The 20,376-nt window shown below is 38.5% G+C and overlaps 1 protein-coding gene across 3 annotated transcripts in view; it reads right to left on the reverse strand.

The window, feature by feature from the left end:
- LOC113052116 (sushi, von Willebrand factor type A, EGF and pentraxin domain-containing protein 1-like) overlaps nucleotides 1-20,376 on the reverse strand; it is a 53,278-nt gene that overhangs the window by 26,103 nt on the left and 6,799 nt on the right. For 2 of the 3 annotated variants that reach the window (XM_026216456.1, XM_026216457.1), the window contains exons 2-9: nucleotides 16,158-16,413; nucleotides 15,028-15,204; nucleotides 5,101-5,259; nucleotides 4,787-4,966; nucleotides 4,012-4,191; nucleotides 2,801-2,995; nucleotides 689-807; nucleotides 474-603 (exon numbers count right to left, since the gene is read on the reverse strand). In XM_026216456.1, the coding sequence (XP_026072241.1) occupies nucleotides 474-603; nucleotides 689-807; nucleotides 2,801-2,995; nucleotides 4,012-4,191; nucleotides 4,787-4,966; nucleotides 5,101-5,259; nucleotides 15,028-15,204; nucleotides 16,158-16,413 (1,396 nt within the window). Of the gene's footprint in view, nucleotides 1-473; nucleotides 604-688; nucleotides 808-2,647; nucleotides 2,691-2,800; nucleotides 2,996-4,011; nucleotides 4,192-4,786; nucleotides 4,967-5,100; nucleotides 5,260-15,027; nucleotides 15,205-16,157; nucleotides 16,414-20,376 lie in introns of those variants that run through there. The other variant, XM_026216458.1, reaches the window with a different exon arrangement.

Raw genomic sequence — 20,376 nt, forward strand, 5'->3', positions numbered from 1 at the left:
AAAAAGAATGTGTTCATCAGTAGTTGATATAATGTTAAAACACTTCTTAAACCTGATATTATTTTTGTAAATCAGTGGTCAAATGCTGTGTGGCTACCTGACTATTGACTGGTCTTTGTGTGAATGTCCACAAAACTGGAAGATTTTCTGAGTGTATACTGTATAAGGGACAGGCTATTTTAGAAAGTAATTTTCAAAATATGAAAAAGCGAAATTAGAAAGAATCAATCAATTAAAAATAATTTACTGCCATTGTGTGAATAATATGCAATCATGTAAATAAAACATAATCATGTAATCAATATAAGAGTGATTCGGAGGATTTTAAAGTTTAATTTAATCTAACTACAAGTACTTAATTTTTTTAGTCTGATTACGTATTCCAGATTACATGGAATCGGTTACTCCCCAGCTCTGAATATGACCATGTAAATGACTATACTCATACAGTTGTAGATGGAATCCAACCTCACCGACTACAGTAACAGTGAAAGAGCAGTTGGCCTTGTTTCCTGAGCGGTCGGTTGCGGTGTATGTTATGAACACAGTTCCTATAGGGAAAGGCTGCATGGGGTTTAGAACAGGAGTCACCTGTACCACAACCTGAGGAAGAAAGGCAAAACCTGAGTATTTGATTCAAAAGGGGGAAAAAAGCAAAGAAAAATGAAAGAGCTGATGTAAAACTCACCTCATCTCCAGAATTGTCCCCAAGCATGGGTGCACTCAAACTGACGTTAGCTGACCTCTGATGTTCATCAGTCTCGGTGATGACATCACCAGGACACTGAATCCAGGGAGGCTCTATATCTACAGAAGAGAAAATCAGTTCAGGGTTTAAAAGTCTCCATAATGTCAACCTTATTACCAATTACTGATGTAAACATGCCATAACAATGTCACTCATTACCTCTAGCTATCTTATCTTTAATCTTAGGCTCTATGTAAAACATTTATAATGTTAAAATTATATATACATATATATATATGTGTATATATATATATATATATATATATATATATATATATATATATATAGTCACGGGAGGAGCACAAGACAGACACAGTGGGCGTGGCGTCAGGCCTCGGAGAGGCTTTTATTAACAGAAATCATAAAACAAAGGGAATAAAAGTGGCCAAAAGGGGGAAAGTGTCCAAAATAACAGGGAATCTGGTGTCCTCGTTGTGCTGCGGGATTTGTGTAGGTCGGGCAGTGTTCATTGAGGAAGGGTCCAGGCAAGGGGCGGAGTCCGGCGGCCGCACGCGCTCCCCTCCTTGGTCCGGGGCGCGAGGGGCGGCGGCTTCTCCTAGCGGCCGCGTCTCTCTCGTTGGCCGCGGCGCTGGTAGGGGATGGACGGCCCGGCATCCTGGCCCGTCGGCCGTGTATACGGGTGCGGTTCCCATCCGGATCGCGGGTCCGGCAGCTCACGTCTTGGTGGCGCGGGAGTCCCTCAACGCACCCTTCCTGGACCCACGAGGACACCAGTGTGCATGCACGGGGAAGAGACCGGTCTCCTGAGGAGAGGCGCGTTGGGCTTTTAAACAGCGGCGGTAATGAGGCTCCACTTCCTTCAGGTGTGCCCCATCACACGCCGCCAGCCCTGACTCGTCCAGCGCCCCTCCTCTCACACACCCACTCCAGTCGGGAGCCTGATGAAGGGCGGCGATTTAGGACGGGGTGCCGGTGACAATCAGGGAGGAGGCAGCTGACTCGTCACAATATATATAAATACACATACACAGTAAATATTTATATACATGTATGTATTTGTCCCTACTATGAAAATCATGAGTCATAAGTCAAGTTTCTAATGCACAGACAGGCACGTTTTGATTAAAATCCATCTTGTCAGTGAAAAATGTTTAAGGGTATGTAGATAGTTTTACTTTGAAAATAAAGACAAAAATGCTTATGGGATTTGAAAAGACCAGTGTGAACTTGCTGCTAAACATCATTTGTTCCTTGGAACAGATAAAGTCGAACAGGTTTGAAACATACGGCCAAATAAATGAATTCCTAGATTCATGTTGAGAAGTAGCTGTTGTTGCAGTAATATGACCTTTATTTACAGAGGTGTATCATTATCACATGCAGCTCAGAGTATAACATGCTAGTCACACAATCTGCACTCTCCTTCCAAACCAAACAAAGTTTGAGAACAGAAACGAACATTTTATCATGATTTCCTCACATCGTTCCAAACCCATATGTCAATTTCTTTGATGATATGACTCTAGATTCCCTGTTAAGTCATTTGCTGGTGTATCTGCATAGAGTAACACTGACTGACTTTAATTATCACATCCAACTTGGAGTAGAGCTTATTAATCACACAGCCTCTGCTGTCCCTCCAAGCTAAACAAATACTTCATCATTAGACTAACACGTCCTAGAAAGAATCTGGATCAGATGCAAACATTCTGTCTTCTGCCCTAATCTCTATAGACACTGATGAGCCACAAAATCAGATAAACTCAGAAAACACCATTCTCTGCTCTCACCAGTAAATCTTTAGAGGTTCAAGAGTTAAAGCTAAAACTAACTGTTGTCTTGTTTGGTTCCAGCTTGGAGGGGCAGTTTTGAGTATTTATGATCTTGGAATCCTTAGGTTTTACACAATAGTGTTTTGCAGCAACAAATTTAATGCACCTGTTTTACTGGCAGCACATCTGTCCCATTGCAGCACATCATACTATAGCAGAACAAAGAGGGATGTTTCAGCCACGTGTAGATGTATTTGCACAGGGACACACAAAACATATTCTCGCATGCCATTATAAACACAAACAGAAAACAAATCACCTGTACAGGTGGCTTTATGTAGATTGTCACTCCAGTTTCCAGAAGGCAGACATCTGATTTCAGAGTTACCGATGAGACCATAACCATTGGGACAGGTTAACTGACACGATGCTCCGGTCCTGACCTCATTCTTCCCACAGGTAGGAGGAGACAGACGGATATGCTTCAAAGTATCAATTGGAGGACAGCGTACCTCTTAGAAAGGGAGGAAAGAAAAGGAATGAGACAGAAAAAGAGAGAGAGAGGGAGAGAGAGAGCATGCAAAAATATCTCAAGAAAGGGAAATGTGACAGTGCCTGTTGACCACACTGCTTGAAACTCTTGGAAACAACCTCAACACACACATACATCAGTATGACATCTGGATCACCCTGTACTGCCAAAGTGAAAGAGAATATTAAGCACAGAGAGAAATAAAATAAACGAATTACAGTGAAGACAAGAAAACATGTCATACTTTAATGAGCCAAAGGTATTCCTGGAAAATCAGTCCAAAACAATACAACTACAAAGATCGAAGAAATCGAGAAGAGCAAAGCAATGCTGACTGACAGTCAGTAGAGGGGTGACAGAGCAAAAAAATCAATCTTATGCCTTCTTGTGGTATTGCATGGTCTCAATGCAAAATACATTTTTCCCCATCATTTCTACAGATTCTACATAATTTCCCATTAAACAAAGTTTTTATTTTCAGACTAAATAATCACACTCAAATAAAAACCTTTGTATACAACTCAGCTACACATAAGGTAGTTTTCATAAAAACACGTCTTGACGGTTTATTTAAACATGCATATATAATAAACCGTAATTAAGCTCCCTTTAGAGTTTTAATAGTTAAATAATGAGCTGTAAACACTGGATAACTTTACAAAATAAATGCATCGTTAAGTGACATTGTTCACAAGCTGTTTTTCTTTCTTTCAGTTAAAATGTTTATTGAGCAATCACGAGACATGATACAGCCTGGTAAGCTGTACTTTTTCTTTTAACACACGTTCGGATGTTCATTTGTTTGTTTTGTGCTATAACTTGTATTAAAGTAGCGCTCCAGTTAAACTGACCACATTTAAAAGAGTGTCAAAACCTGTCAAAACCAAAATGACCTTTGAGGTAGGTCATTACAATGTAGATTTTTCAGATTGGACATTAATTTGCAGCCATTTTATCCCCACATAAACACATGCACAGAAACAGAGCTGCGATCTTACCGACACAACGGGGCTGTGGTCCACTCCACTGCGAGGTGGCCAGACAGGTGAGTCTGGCTCTGCCCTGTAGTCTATAGCCCAGTTCACAGCGCACCAAACACTCCAGCCTATGGGGGGCAGTCTTCTCACTGCAGTTGAGTTCCCCATGATGCGGAGGAGATAGATCTGGGCAAGAGCGAACTATGGGACAATACCACACACACCAGACAGGGGTTAGAGCATTGTATAGAAGGTTTGGTCCTATTTAATTAAAACTTTGCTGTATTGGACAAACTTTAATGATTCCATGGAATGATACTGAGCTAAAATGGACAGCTGGGAGAAACAAAAACAAAAAAGATGGTCATACTAGAGAAGAAAAGAGATTTTAAGAGCAAATGAGAGGGAAAAAAGAAAAAGCTCAAGAGAAGAGGTCTGTGGTTAGGACTTTGAGACCTGTAATTTATTTACAAACGAAGAAAAACCACAAAATTTCAGACCTGAGGTCACAAGAGAAGGAACTCTTAACAGGTCGACTTTCATACATGCATCTGTCTGAGTGTGATAGGTGCATATACCTATTGTATTCATTTGTTCAAGTGTGTAAGCACTAAAACAGTTGGCAAAAAAAATTAGTTTTCTGCTTAGATGGAATTAGAGGCAAAAAAAATAACACACAAGAGCAAGTTAATCAAAGAAAGTGCGTGAAAGAAAAATAAAAAAAAATTATGAATAAATCAATAATCTGTGTCCTCTTTCCATGACCAGTGATGTCATAAATCCAGGTGAGCATCACCTCTGCAGCTCGGCTGAAGTCCTGACCAGGTCCCGTCTGGCTGACAGAGTCTGATTCCATCACCCTGCAGGTCAAAGCCTGGGAGACAGCGCACCCCACATGCAGAGTTAAACTGATTATTACACACATTCTGGATGAAGAAACCATTCTCTGGGGGAGAGAGAACTGGACAGACCACCGCTGCAGTAGGGAGAACAAGAGAAAGCATTATATTTAGTGTTTGAAAAGAGCACACATGCAGACACATATCTATAAACATAAATGTTAGCAGATGTACTGTATGTTTACAGAAAGAGAGCAGAGAGGATCAGCACCTTGGCATGTGTTGTTGTGTGGTCTGTAGCCTTGTGTACACACACAGTCTGATACATCTGTACTCCCAGGTCTGGATGTGTGATGAGGGTCGGGGCAGGGAAGGCAGGTGCTTACACCTCCAGAAACTGCTTCAGGTTTATATGTGCCAGATGGACAAGCTGAGAAAGAGAAAAAAAGTGGAAGAAAAAGGTAAAAAAGAGAACTTGATAGCAATGATGGAAATGGAAATTCACCTGATAGAAAATTAACTCAATCTTTCATTTAAACAACAGACTTCTCGCTAATGACTCATGTCAAATTTCACAAATGATTTAGTCAATTAAACCCTGCCATTTTCTTACAAACTTACAGATCTGCCTCGATCCTTTGACAACTGAAAACAAGTCCCTGATCTGATGCTACTTCCATTACATTGTGAATTTGAATTTCTTTATTTCATCACAACCAGATTTCCCACAGCTACAACAACTCTGGGACAGTTTATTTGCGACCTTCAAATTGTGTGTAAAGATGCAAAGATATAAAGATATCAAAATGAAATGCAACATTAGATCCACCTTTAACTTTGCCGTTGTCATGCTAATCAGATTGCATATTGTTTTCTCAACATTTATTTGAAAGAACTTTCATCTTATTTCAGAACTTTCAATCCTTAGTGATAATTAGTAGTGATTTGTTTTAGTAGTTCAGTTCATTTCAAACAAAAAAAAAGTCCAAAATGTTTAAAGAGGCAATAAGCATTTCTCATGACTGTGATTCCTTTGGAAATTCACATTGGCACATTAAATGGACCTTTTTGTGCTATACATGCCAGAATTAAATCGGCCCAATGGATTTGTCAAACACTAGACACAAATCCTTGTGACAAGATGCTGTGTCAGATAGGTCGCTGTGCCAAGTAAGACATGTTCCTGGAGCAACATCTTCTGATGATCCTGGATCAACATTATTGTCCAAAAATATAGACTTAACCCAATCCCTACTCCTAAACTTAGCCCTACCCATAATTTATTCCTAAAATCAGTGGGAAATGATAGCTGATTAACAAGGGTGTAGAAGCACCTAACTCTGGTTGTAAGCCTAAAACAGATATTCTTAAAAGTTATATCTCAATTCTGATTGGTTGACTGGAATGTTGCTCCAGGATCAACAAGTATGTTGATCCAGGAACATGTTGCACTTGGTGAAATCACGCTCACTGTGTCGGTCAACATATTACTTAACTGAAAGACTCTCCAACAGTAACTTTACATTGCTTAAATACAGTATGTTTTGGATGTTAAAGGAACAGTTTGCTGGACCTGCCACTAGAGGGCACACGGTTTGATGACGCTAAGAAGGAGCGTGGAATGATGGGATTTGTTGTCTTCTACCCAACCGCTGACGGCCATCAAATCAGATGGAAACATAAATTATGGATTTAATGCAAGTTTAACGATTTGCATGAGTAGATTACATACAAAGTCAATGCAAAGACGTGATCAGACTATGGATCAGACGTGATCCATAGTCTCGGGCGGGACTACAGACGCGATCCCCCGCGTTTGGCGTGTATGCACTATTATACTAATCTTGTTGATCGTTATAATAGCATACGTTTTCTGTAAAGATACGAATCAAAACAACTGACATGTCGAGTAATACACAAGCAAGATCGGCATCTCTTTCTAGTTGAAGTTTTTGCGAATCTACTTCAGCATTCGTCCACAACTAGGGACATGCCGGTATCAAATTTTCTAACAACAAAAATAACTGAACATTTAAATAAAATACATTTTAAATTAAATGTAAATTTAAATCTTAAATTAAAAATAAAACAATAAAGAAAAATAAAGTTAAAAGTTTTGCACAGATTAAAGTACAAAAGAACTATAACGACCCATAGGTATCACTTTACAATCTCATTAGTTAACCATTAACATTCACAATAGCTACATTTGCTACAGAAGTTATTAATCTTTGTAAAAAAAAAAAAAAATGGTTTTCAAGTTCATGTTAGCTCATTAAATGATACAGTTGAAACTTTGTTAGGACCTCAGTTTGAGATTAAATTACCGTAAAAGGACACTTCTCCCATCATTTTCAAAAGCAGTCACCTACTTTGTCATCTCTTAGTCTATCTCTCATTTATTTCTTCAAAAGGTCACTACTGCAGAAGTCATCTTGACAGACTATCTGGTCAATTAAAAAAAAAAACACATCTAACAAATTTCCATTTGCAGGTGTTGTTTATATTTATGACGGACTCCCGTCCATCATTAAGGTGACAGCTCAAGTGGCTAGTGTGACAACCACCGATTTGTTTCACTAGTTACATAACAAGTAATACACAAGAGTAAAAAGTTTTCATCTGAGCCTTCCTCCCAGTACCCTTGGCATCATTTCTGATATTTTATTTGGTAATTTTTCATGCAAATAACACCCAGCTGCTTTTGAAACAGTAGCAATACTGTGCTATTCTGAGTTTTGATGGGGGGAGCCAGTTTCTATAAATTGGTGATGGGTGGCCATCCGCTCTGAAACACTAGGCCCAAAAAGACTGGCAGTTGGTACAGAGCAAAAAGGCTGAAAGAATGAAAAGCTAACAAACACTGATACACAAACTGAAATTCAGATGGTGTAATTAATGTAAGAAGAACTGAAATAAACAAAGAGCGATTGACAGTGAGTTTTGAGACAGGAAGAGAGAACTAAACAGACAGATGGCGAAAAAGAATGTAAGACAGGAATACAACCAAAACCAATGAAAAAAAAGTGCATCTGTGCTTAAGTAAGAAAACAGACATACAGATGGACGGATGGAATAAATTAGAGGGAGAAATCAGAGAGCTGCAAAGATGGTGGGTTTCCTTTCTCAAAAAAAGTGCAAGTAATCTTTTTTTTTTAAATCAACTGGTTATTAAATTTCTACACCTTTAGAAACAAGCTATTATGTTTTTATGTGACTATTGAAGACTGTCGCTCATCCAAATGGCTTTTAGGAGCTGTCTGATGGCTGGAATTCCCCAGCATCAAACATCTGATGAAATCATTGAGATGGGTGGTGAAACATCTTCATTGCAAACTTGAACTGCTTGTGAATACATTCTACCAGACATTTTGCACTGACCTGGTTTAATGAAAGTGTTCACAGACATTATGCTTAAATAGCTAACCTATGCTGTATTTTGTCACATTTAATACACTCCTCGTTCCCCTCCCTAGTTTACTCTCGCTTCTTACTCATATCCTTTGGACTGTAAGTTTTTGTCTGTTGGGTTGAAGCCAGTTTATTCCTCTTTCTCTCTTTCTTTATTGTGGGTTTCCAGGAGGATGACAGTTTGAACTCTTTGACTCAAAGTTATGAAAAACAGCAATCTAAATTAACACCAATACTGGACTTAGCTGCTGAACGTATGAAGTTCTCATTTTAAGAATGGTTATCAAAGACTATCCTGACAGAACCTGATATACAACAGAGCGACATATTCACCATTAAACTAATGCTAATGTTCTTATGTTAAATGTTGACTTTAGAATATTTTATTTTGAAGAACTTTTAAATAGACATTAGAGAATGCCATACTAGCATTTACAAATTTAATTTCATGAGTTCACGCTTAAATATAATTAGCTGAGTTATGGTATGTGTATTTGGCGTTTCCCCGTCTATTTATAAAGTGAACTCGAAGTGAGGAGATGGGGTGGAGGAGGGATGCTGATAAACCGTCAATGGATAGAGGTAAGTCAGCAATATTTATACTATGGTATTGATTACTTGATTGTGGTCCACCGGTGTTGATTAGGCTAAGTATCTGACGGGCTTCTCCCGAATCTTGTTACTGAAACATAATTTAATTACATGAATCTATTTGGCTTTTATCTAAAATGACTTAGAGTCTAAATCTTATGGGACTGGCCATTCGCTTCCAGCTCATTTTATTTGTACAAAACAGCTTGTTTTGCTGCTTGATATTGCAGACTGGTGTGTCTTACCATATTTTTTAAATATAATCTTAATTAGGAGCACACTGTTTTGTAGTGGAAACAGTTTTACCATTCACTGCACTTTGTTATTTTTCTTGTTATTTCCCAACAGCAGCTAATGAAACAGATGTTTCGCACATTCAAAGAAAATTGCTTACTTCCGCGTTGAAAAATAGAGAGACATAACCACAAAACAATGTACAATTCCAGGTTTATTAGAAAAGCTAGATCAGGAAACATTAGGAAGCTAGTACAAAGGTGAAATGCTGAATTTTTGTGTTTCTTGGTGCCTTAGTTTAAGGTTTTGTAGAGGATAAATGCTTGCAGAAGAGGTTCACATGCATTTATAGCTGCTCCACATCACATACAGATATGACCGACTAAAGTTTCATCAGTTTCATACAGAATTTACAAATGCTTACTACAGCTTTTAAAAATATTAGAGGAAATGACTGTATCTTAACCTGATTGTGAACGAATTACAGATGATTTTGGTAATAAACAATAATCCACATCTGCAAAACACAGGATGTAAAAGATGCACATTTTAAACTATTGTAAATAACCTTTCTAAATGAATTCACCATTCATGCTACCGTTCTTCTGTTTTTAGCCACAAAAATGTCACTCTGCATGTTTATATGGACTTCATCCTTTCCCCTTTGTTCTGGGTTTTCAACATGAGGTCAACCTCAAATGCAATTGTTATGCTTTGTGTCATTGTGAGAATCCTGTTTATTTTGCTGTTCAGATCTGGATTCTAGAAAAGGAATTTTAATCGTGTTCTTTGATGATCCATTTTAAAACAAGCCCCCGATTTCACAGACAAGCCTTAAGCCTACTAAAATATTCATCTGAATGGTTTCAACTGAAAGAAACTTGCACTGACTGATCTTTAAACATGTCAGTGCCTTTGTGTTGTCTTAAGATGCACAACAGTAATGATTACTTAAATGTCCTAATTGAACTATGGCCTAATCCTGGTTTAGGCTAAGCCCTGTCTATGAAACCGGGCCTAGATGTCTAAACTCTTTTGCCAACTTTCAATGACACAAAAATGAAACTTCTATCATAATTAATACACTCTCATATCATTCCAAATCCCAAATATAATAGCGACAATTCCTGCCGGACCTGAGACTCGAACCCACAATCTTAACCAGATTCCCAGTCTTTACCAAGATTCCCAGTCTTAACAGAAAGTTCATAGGGGAGGCTTTTAAAAGCACATGCTCTGATGGACAGACATGAAGGGGGACAGGATGCAACACTTACACTCAACCTGTAACCACAACTGATAAATTCACACTAAAGGCAACTGATATGAAAAAGATAGGAAATAATGAAATGACAGATGTTAGGAAAGATGAGGAGGAAAAACCAGAGTGAAGCTGACAGAAACAATGTAACAGGACATACAGAGTGAAAAAAATAGGGTTGTTCTTTCATAGTTAGCTTTTAAAGCCAGAGCAAGAGCAATCATAAACATTTCCAATGGGATTTTTAATGGCATTGAAGGAGAAGGGGGGGGGGCAGAATAACCATTACAGCATCCCGATCCGGTGTGACACTGGTAGGTCATTCTCAAGAATGGAATCAGAGCAGAATTAAATAGGACTGCTCGGCCAGCATAACCATTTTACATGACACATATTGCAAATCAGTTTTTATAACTGGAAACACATGACACAGTGAGCTACTCTATAATTTGCAAGGGAAGAGGAGAAAGAAAGAAAGAAAGATTGGGTAGAAACACTTGCTAGGTTCGTTAGGTTCAGCCACAAGATCCCATTTTCACCCCCACCTGCTGGCGGCCCTAATTGCTGCCAGTTTACAGTCAACACACACACATACGATTCCTAACAAGCAAATTTACTGTCATGCACACACCTCTTGTGTGCACTAGTGTCTATTTATGATCCAAAGTAAGTAAAAGCATTAATCTACACAGTTTACCACACAGTGGCAGTTTGAGGAATTCTTATTTTGTCACTGAGGCATTAAGCTGTTCCACATAGAATCCACTGACCTCAGACCCGCAGTCACTTCCAATATTTAACTATTACTCACTGCCACTTAAAAGTGAAAAATGGATACGAGGTCAGCATAACAATAGCAATGTCTCAATAACCAAGTGATCTCATTTAGAAACCTTCACATGCCAGTCTTCCTGGAACTAAAATCTTCACTTTATTCTGATCTAGTTTAAAAAACTTTTGGTGAACCCAGTTGACTCTGAACCTTTATGTCCCTTGAGATTCAGAGGCATCTACTCTTTTTGGCCAACACATCCTGGAGCAGAGCACACTAGGAGTTGAGCAACCATCCGCCTTTATCTGGGAAAAGAAATTCAAAGTAGCTGAGTTCGAATTATTATTATTTGTTTTTTGAGTATCACCATTATAAATACATTAGAAGACTAATCTTGCATGTACAGTAAAGTACAGACAGTAATTTTCATAATCACATTAGACTTGTTCTAATGTTCTTGCCAAACATGCATTACAGTGTCTCTTCTGACTTTGCAGGCTTTTAGGATATTGAGGGAAGTAGGAAACCAGCAGTTTAATTGTGAAAGAAAGATGGACAAAATAAGACAAAAGAGGGACATGGCCGTGTGGGATGGAGGTTTGGAGAGTGAAAGAGTAAAGAGGTATGAAATATGAGGAAGAAGAGGCCTGGGAAAGCTCTGAACCCTTCAACCTTGGATTTGTGAAACAGGATGCTCACCTTGTTTCTGATGTGTGTGTGGTATGGAAAATATGAGATGCAAATGGAGATGCAAATGAAGAGGAAAGAAAGGAGGAGATACAATGTGGAGGATCAAAAAAGAGGAAGAGGTAGTATGATTATACAAGGCAGACTAGACTTCAACCTGCATCATAAGCACCACAGCTTACTGGTCACATTAGCACTTTAAACCAATTGAAAAGTTTTACAAAGGAGGGATGAAACTGAGCAGAATATCTATGCACAATCCATTTACTTGTGCAATATTTTGAAAGGAAGTGCTCACAACTAAATCATGACTTTGGCAGACTTTTTTTAACATATACACTAGCAGTAATAATTGTATTCAGTAAGGATGCATTAAATTGATCAAAAGTGACAGTAAAGACTTTTATAAAAGATGTACAAACATTTTAAAGGGTCCTGGAAGAAAAAAAAAATTGAGTTTCCACAAGACTATTAAGCAGCACAACTGTTACTGGATTGTGGTTGGGAAATAGAATCAAGAGTTGGAAACATATTCGGTTTCTGATGGAGATGTATTATATTACTGGAAGCCTGTTTTGTCACTATGTCTGATGAACATCTTCAACTGTGGCCCTTCAATATTCCCATCTGATATATGATATCTACTGATGCGTCTCTTGGTTTAAAACCAAATGCATGTTATTGCAAGCAAGACACACATACTGTACTCAAAAGCATACACAATTATGTGCATACATTTGCACAGACAAAAAAGGAACTGCTTTACAGGAACTAAATGAAGCGAGAGTACATTTTTATTAACTCCTAGAGACCATATGGGGGGTGTTTTTGGTCACAGGGTTGCAGGGGGGTGAAAAGGAGGGGGAAAGAGACAGACACAGAGGGAGCAGAAGGAGGTCAAACACAAAAAAAACATGATTGCAACATTTCCTCACTCAATACCTAGCCAACATTTCCCAGATTCCTCCTTTTCTGTATTTTTTTTTTTCTTTCATGGATAGAATTATGTTTGTCTAGGGGCTCACATGTGGAATCTGAGGCATTCTGCAGAAGGTAAATATTTACGAGCCCCAATTTGAGGAAATAAAACAGTGTCTCTTCCTCAACTATCCTTGACCTCTGACATCTGACAACCGGTCCCTGTCACACACCAGCTGAGATGTATTATTGTGTCTGCATCTATGGTGATCTATTAAACTAACTAGGTTAACCCACAATGTGACACTAGATAAAACGTCAGGTCATTATAGCACCACTGGGATGCTAAAGTCAAACAAAATCCAACAAAGATATTCACAAATGCTGACCTTCCTCTTTTCTCAGTACTCATTCATCCATGTCATCCATGTTTTACTTTGAAGAAATAATGACAAGAGGTTAGTTTAGAGTAAATGGCCTTTACTCTTGCTTTTAAACACTGTTTAGACATAAGGAAAATCCACATTAGCGGGCTTTCCAATAAATTCCAATGATACTCAGGGCAACTTTCTTTTTAAAATCTCTACAGATCAACAAAAGATTAAAACTTGACCTATGGGAACAAACTTTATCCAAGCTATAACTTTTCTGTGCACAGAAGCAAAACAACACGTCTGGAAAAATACTGCTATTATCTATGACTGAAAAGCATTACCCTACCACTGTCAGCTTGTCCTTTTGCTTTTTATGTGATTTATTGCATTATTATTATTAAAACAGTCCCCAGATCCGACACAAGAAACCCTTGCCTTTATTCTGCTTTTCTGGGGGCCTCCATAGAGTGAGCCAACCGCCTCTGGCTAGCTATGAGTTTGTATTCTGTCATTAATTACAGCACTCTGCTGCTAATTTACAGTTAGACAGAAATTCTTTGTGAGGAATGCAATTGCCCTGACGACATCTGGTTGCGATTCGCAAATGAGTTCATGGCCTTCGTTATCACAACCAAAATAAACAGGGCACTGGTGAAACACAATAAAACAGATAACAAAATCTGCTCAGTCTCTTCTGCCTTTTCAAACTGTAACTTACTCCAAATCAGACACTGACTTGTAAATTATGACTATTATGCATCATGTCGATCATGCCAACTACTTACAGCCACAGCGTTTTTTGAAAGATTCTCAAAAAGTTCTAAAGACTTTAGACCAGGTTTGAGTTGGTCTATGGCTCGGTCTATTTTCAGCTCCTTAAAATAGCATTGCACCAGCAATGCACCTGAACACACCTCTTTTTTAGACCAGCATGCCCATGGGCGCAAAAATGAGCGAAAATGCATTTGCTAATTAAATGACATGGCGCTGGATGGGAAAATGCCTTGCGTCGCATTGCAACAGGTGTATGATAGGGCCCTTAGAGTTAAAACTCTTTTAAGTCAAGACATTGACAAGTTTTCACTATTCCATATCTATTTCTCAAAATACCACATTCATTTCCTGAGTTATGTCTGTTTAATATAAAGACTTAAAAATAAGATTTATAATAGACTTCAAGGCATTTACACATGACTTCTCATGATTTAGTGTCTCTGCTTAGAAAAAGAAAGAACTATTGCTACAAAGCCACAAAGTGTGAAAGCAAGTAAGCAATAACAACATCTGTCGGAGGTTAGCTCTGATGAACTCTACAGTTCACACCGTGTTTGAACATCTAACATATTCCTACCACCTCATTTCTCAGTTTAATTAGTCAGTCTGATTATTTCAGAACTGTCTCAATATGAGCTCATTTTAAACACGGCATGAAAGATAGCTTTAATAGGACTCCAATTCAAGAACGTAAACACAAATAGATCTTAATTCTAATGAAGCATTGCTTTTTTCAAGCAGTTTTATGAGGTGGACAAAAAGTAGGGCTCCTAGATAAAAATGTTGTTAAGTAAACTGCAAAAAAGTGTTGACACAGCATATGTATGTATAATATTCTGCAGTGCAAAAAGAGATGATTGTGAATGTTTTAAATCATGTTTATGAGTTTGTTATGAAAGCAAAATGAGAGCTAAAGCACCACTTTGGCATCACGCTTCAATGTCCCATCTATTTGTATGCTGTTTTCTCTGTCACTATGGATATTTGATGGAAGTGTTTCTTTTACTTCATTTCAAGAGAGGAATTGGCTTTCAATTCACATTTCAGCCTCAAACATCCCCGAGCAAATTACTTGAGTAATAAACTGGACCTGTCTCTAGGAACTCCATCCACTTCTTCAAAGCTTTTGAACTGAAATGGAAAATCCAAACTTTGCATACAGACCCTGACCCTTACCTGTGCATTCATGCTGAAGTCCTTTTCCATAGTATCCTTTCTCACACACACAGTCGTACTGTCCTGTCCGTGTACCGCATTTACAGCTGGCCATCATGTCACAACAGTCCTTTCCCTCTTCGCACAACGAAGAACACTGGGCCAGGTCCTCCTGAATATAACTTCCAGCTGGAAGATCTGGAAGAGAAAATGGCAATGAATATCAGATTCTGCACTTTTCTCTGATGCAAACAACAATAATTCTGCCTTCATAATTCATCTATTCCTACCTGTCTAACTGAACTCCAAGCGGGTCTGGAAAAATGAACGTGTGTGTTTTGTTATTGGCGTCTTATGCATAACTAACTATAAAAACCTTCACTTTTGGCAAGACCATTTTGTCTCCCTAAATACAAACAAATGCATGGCTCCAGATGTTGGCATACACAGCCAGATTACACAAGCTGAAGGTGTCTGCACTATCTTGGACAAAGGATATGACAGACATGATATCACAGCAGGAGGTGAGAGCAAACGATGCCACAGCTTTAACCTTTGCCCATAGCCAATAACTGATCTGTTGCTATCCAGAGGGTTTCTTTGTTTTATATCTCTCTGGGTTTAGTGTAGGTTGGTGATGTCATCATGAAGAATGGGGTCTTTTGAGTTCATGTGGCTGATTGAGTTCAGACCTCAGATAAGAAGAATCTGCTGTAGCCAGAGAGCCAAAGGAAATAATAACACTGAAATATTGGTACCAGTTTTCTTCTACACTGGGATTAACAGGGGGCTCATATTTGTCAAGCTCAGGACAAATGAGCTGGATTGGCCTTTGATTTCCCTTTACAAACATTCACCATGCTAACCACAGTTTCTGTTAAAATATCACAGCATGCAACTGCAATTATTACAGTAAAAGAGCTTGGTATTAGTCACAACTGACATCAAAATAAAATTTGTTATGCTGTTACCATACTCAATTTTAGTAAAGCTTTGATTTGAAATTGGTCTACTCAGGAGGGACTAACTATGAACCAAGAGGGAAATGTCAACAATCTGAATCATGAAATAGGATAACCCAGGATTAGTTTAACAATTATGACCCAATCTTAACCATTTTAAGTATGTAAAGCTCTACTCTGAATTCTCACCTTCGTGAAGGGCGCGACGAGCAAGTGCTTCAAACTCAGCAAAGTTGTGCACTAGGTAGCAGTGCTGATCCCTGGGGTGCGAGGCCATGTCGTGTAGTTCGCGGATGTTTCCCTGCCAGATGCCCAGCGTGAAAATCTCCACACCTCTCTCCCTCAGCGCCGCCGCCACCGGCCGCGGATCTCCGCCGTTTGAGTACCCGTCAGTGATGAGGAAGATCACCTTCGTGGCGTTCTCACGCGAGTGCCTCAGAATTTGCTGTAAGTTAAAAAAAAATACTAAACTTAATATTGAAACGCAGTGTGACTAAATTTATGAGAAACCCTAATTTACAGGCAGGGATGGTCATTTAATTCACCAATCAAGTAGAACACATCTAAATCGAAGAAGTGTTGTTTGCAATATATGATTTATGTTTTTCCACTTCAGTGTGGGTAATATAGCTTACACTTCATTTATTTTCATAATTTCATTTCATGCTTAAAAGTATTAAAGGATATGTGGGTGTGTTAGAACTAGCTGTTTTAGAGGGGTGTGGAGGAGTCTTAACTCTTTGGATTTGAGACTTCAGTCTTTGTAACTTTACAGATCTTCATTATGCACCAAAAGCTTCCAAACAGAAATGAAAAATTGAAATCGCATCATATTGTCTATCATCATCACATCCAAAATTGTTTACAGGACTTTTTATGTCTAAACATATGAAATTAAGAGGCTTGGCTGAGGAACAGCCTTAATTCTCTCTATGGATGCTCTAAGTGCAGCACAATTTACTGTCTTATTGCTTCAGACAGAAAGAAAGGAGGGGGTTGTAATATTCATTGGACAAGGCCAACTCAAGGACTGGTAGAAAACAGCAGCTTTTCTCTTTATTGTCTAATTGGCTGCAGTTCAAGCATCTCAAGACAGGAACAACAATTACAAAGCCTGAAGCCTGACTTCTAATTACAAGCACACACCAAAATCTATCAAAATCTATCAATCTATCAAATCTAGAATCTCCAATGCACTGGTGCTGTTCACCAACTTCATCTCTCTCTAACACACACAAACCCAGACACAAATATACAGATGCTACTGGTTGTCACCACAGTGATGTCACTGTGGTTGGGGCCTATATGGGAGCTGGCCCATGGGCTAAAACAGGGTGTGACTGTGGGCATTTATGGGACGTCGGCTCAAAGACACTGAAGGCGTAAGGGTTTTTAGATATGAGTCAGAGGTGGTCATGGTACACAAACATGACTGCACATTATTAGAGTAGGGTAGACAACCATCGGAGATCACAGAAGTAGGAGCAAATAAACAGCAACCACATATGTCTGCAACCGCATAATTACACACTACTTTAATCACTCCTACGAAATATAAACCCACATATATATATTTTTTTTTTTACACAAACACACATATCTTGTCCCCCATCAAAGCAGCAGTGGTTAATCGCTCAAATTAGTGGCTAATCTAATTAGCTTAGTTAAAAGATAGTTTGTGACAAAACAAAGTCTATCGCAACATTATGGGTATATAATCTTTGCAACAAATTTTCTCAACTCAATCTGCATTGTTCATTTTTTATTATAGTTCATATGCAATAGTCAGTTGATTTTAGGCTCTTTGGCAGCCTAAAACTATTTGTAACAACTAAAGGTCACCTGTCTTATGCTCAGCCTCGGTTCACTGACCCTCTGATGCATGTTTTTCCTCGGTCTGCAAAGCTTTGATGTGATGAATGACTTTTCACAACTTCTGGGAGTAAGAACACACACACTATTTAAGAACCATCAAGTTGAGTTTACAAGTTACCAGGCTGATATAACAAGCACTTTGAACCAGCAGAATCAAAGTGCACACATTTTCAGCTATTTTTAAATACCCTAAATAAACTCGTGGAGGTTTCTGTAGCAATGTGAAGAAACATTTTTGGGTTTCCCCAAAGAGCCTTTCTGCAGAAAGGTCTTAAAAGAACCCCTTTGCGCAATGAAGAACCTTTTATGCAATCAAAAGTTTACATGGATGTTAAAGGTTTTTCATGGATCCATTAATGCCAAATAAAGAACTTTTATTTTTAAGATTGTAGCATATAAAAATTAAACAGACTTTACATGTCAGTCTAGACAAGCAGTTCACAGGCAGAAAAACCTGCAGTGTGGACCACACCACATGCTATCCAGTTGAGATTTGCTATGTGTTTTTATGTATGTCTAAATGTGTGGGTATGTTTTTACGCAAGTATGATTAATACAGTACAGCGGCAGTCAATCCTGCTTTGTCATACAGACACACTGTAATGTTTGCAGTCTGGCTTAGCATGATCTAAACACTACATGTGTATAGTGTATGTTTTTGCTGTCAGTGATAAGAGAAAGTCCAGAGGCTTTCTGTGAAAATGTGTCTCTGCTTTTGACAGAATTGTTAAACATTTTTGGGTCAGTAAGATGTTTTTAAAGAAATTATTACATTTATTCAGCAAGGATGAATATGTTCAGTAATTGATCAAAAGTGATGGTAATTACTGTGAAACAAATTTTAAAAAAAAATCAATTTCTCATAAATGTTATCATTAGCATATTGAGTTTTGAAGGACCAATTGTGGTGTTGTCCGAAACCATAGTGGAGATTATCTGGTGCGCTCATTCCAACCCATAATTGCAACAAGAAGTGTACAACCTTACAAGAGATAGAGAAAGGTAGAGATTAGAGAGCATCCACAATGTATTAGGCTCTACAGCCCTCTGTGTCACACACTATTTGCCTTGTTTTCATTCACTCCTTTTCCATTTATAGTGAACTACATGACATCCGCTATATAGGGAACAGTGAGTGACACAGTGAGTAACACACATGTGAAACTGCTGGTGGTAGATGAGATATCAGTAGGATTCATTTAAGCATTTAAATGGGTCTGAAAAAAAAATGTAAGTTACTTTTTACATTTGAGTATTGACTTGAATATGAGCAAATAATCTGCTACCATCTAGCACTAGCAGTCTCCATGTTGTGGTTGACATGTCTACAAAGAATCTCACATTCTTTGATCAGCAAGTCCTTTACAACTTCTAATGTAGACATAATCCTCTGTTCAGTTCTTGTATTGGGTTAATGAGCATGCTTGGCGAACCATGATCATCACAGCGAGGTTATTCTATTTCAAAACCTCTTAGACACCCTATCATGTTATAAATCTTATCTAAGGTCAGTAATATCTTAGCAAAACCAGTTAACTAAAACCTGATGTTTCTGTGTTGTGTTACAGATTTCTGAGGTCAACAGAATGCAGCAGAAAAGAAAACCAAAATAAAAGTTTTGCTTCTAATCAAGTCGGTGTGGACCTGTCTCCAGCTGAAGCATTCCAGAATAGAGTAAACATTCTGACCAGAGTGCATTAATTTGCTTGGTTGGAGGTCTGAGCTTTTTTGACATGTTATGGTTTCAGTGGCAAAGAATGCCAGCAACATGAACCTACACTCTAAAAACAACCCCACTAGATGGACCAAACCATTTCAAGCAATAGACCTGGGCAGGAGAAAACAGCTCGCTGTGAAATTACTAGATATTTTTCCACAAGTCTGCAATAAATCCTGTAAAAAAACATTAAAGGGTAAACATTTTGCTCTGCAAAGCTGAGCTGTTGAAACTCTAGACCACAGTTTGATTTTTGTACATGGAGCTCATACCCATAGCATGCCTGAAGTTTATATGCCTCCCACTGTGCATTGGTATGTTCTCCTTTAGTTTGATTACAATTGATTTGATGTCTTCAAAATGTCAGAGACACTTGACAAGCTACACCTCGTTTAGAAGGACAGTAGCAAAGAGCGTTGGGCTAATGGATGGGATAGGCCTATACATCCACCAACTGCTGGAAGTCCCTAGATCCTTGTTACAGTTCTGTCTGTGAAGCGAAATGAAGAGGATGCGCAAGTGTGTATGGATGGATGGAGTTTGAATAAAGGGAGTGTAATTGGTTAGGATAAAACACTGGGACGTGGGTTTGTGGAGTATGGTTAGTTGATTCCTGTCAAAACACCATTTATCAAGCCGAGGACAGTGGGACAGCAGAGGAAATCATTTTTAAAAGAGAGAAGGCCTTGACAATATTTCATCCATATATCTGTCCACATTTGGTGTCTCTGGTCCTTTGGTGCTGCCAGCCATGTACTAGGAACTCAATTCAAGAAAAAAGTTATGCAAGTGCAAAAAGAGTCTGGATTTGGACTG

This window comes from Carassius auratus, chromosome 32, assembly GCF_003368295.1.
Source record: "Carassius auratus strain Wakin chromosome 32, ASM336829v1, whole genome shotgun sequence".
Taxonomy (NCBI): domain Eukaryota; kingdom Metazoa; phylum Chordata; class Actinopteri; order Cypriniformes; family Cyprinidae; genus Carassius; species Carassius auratus.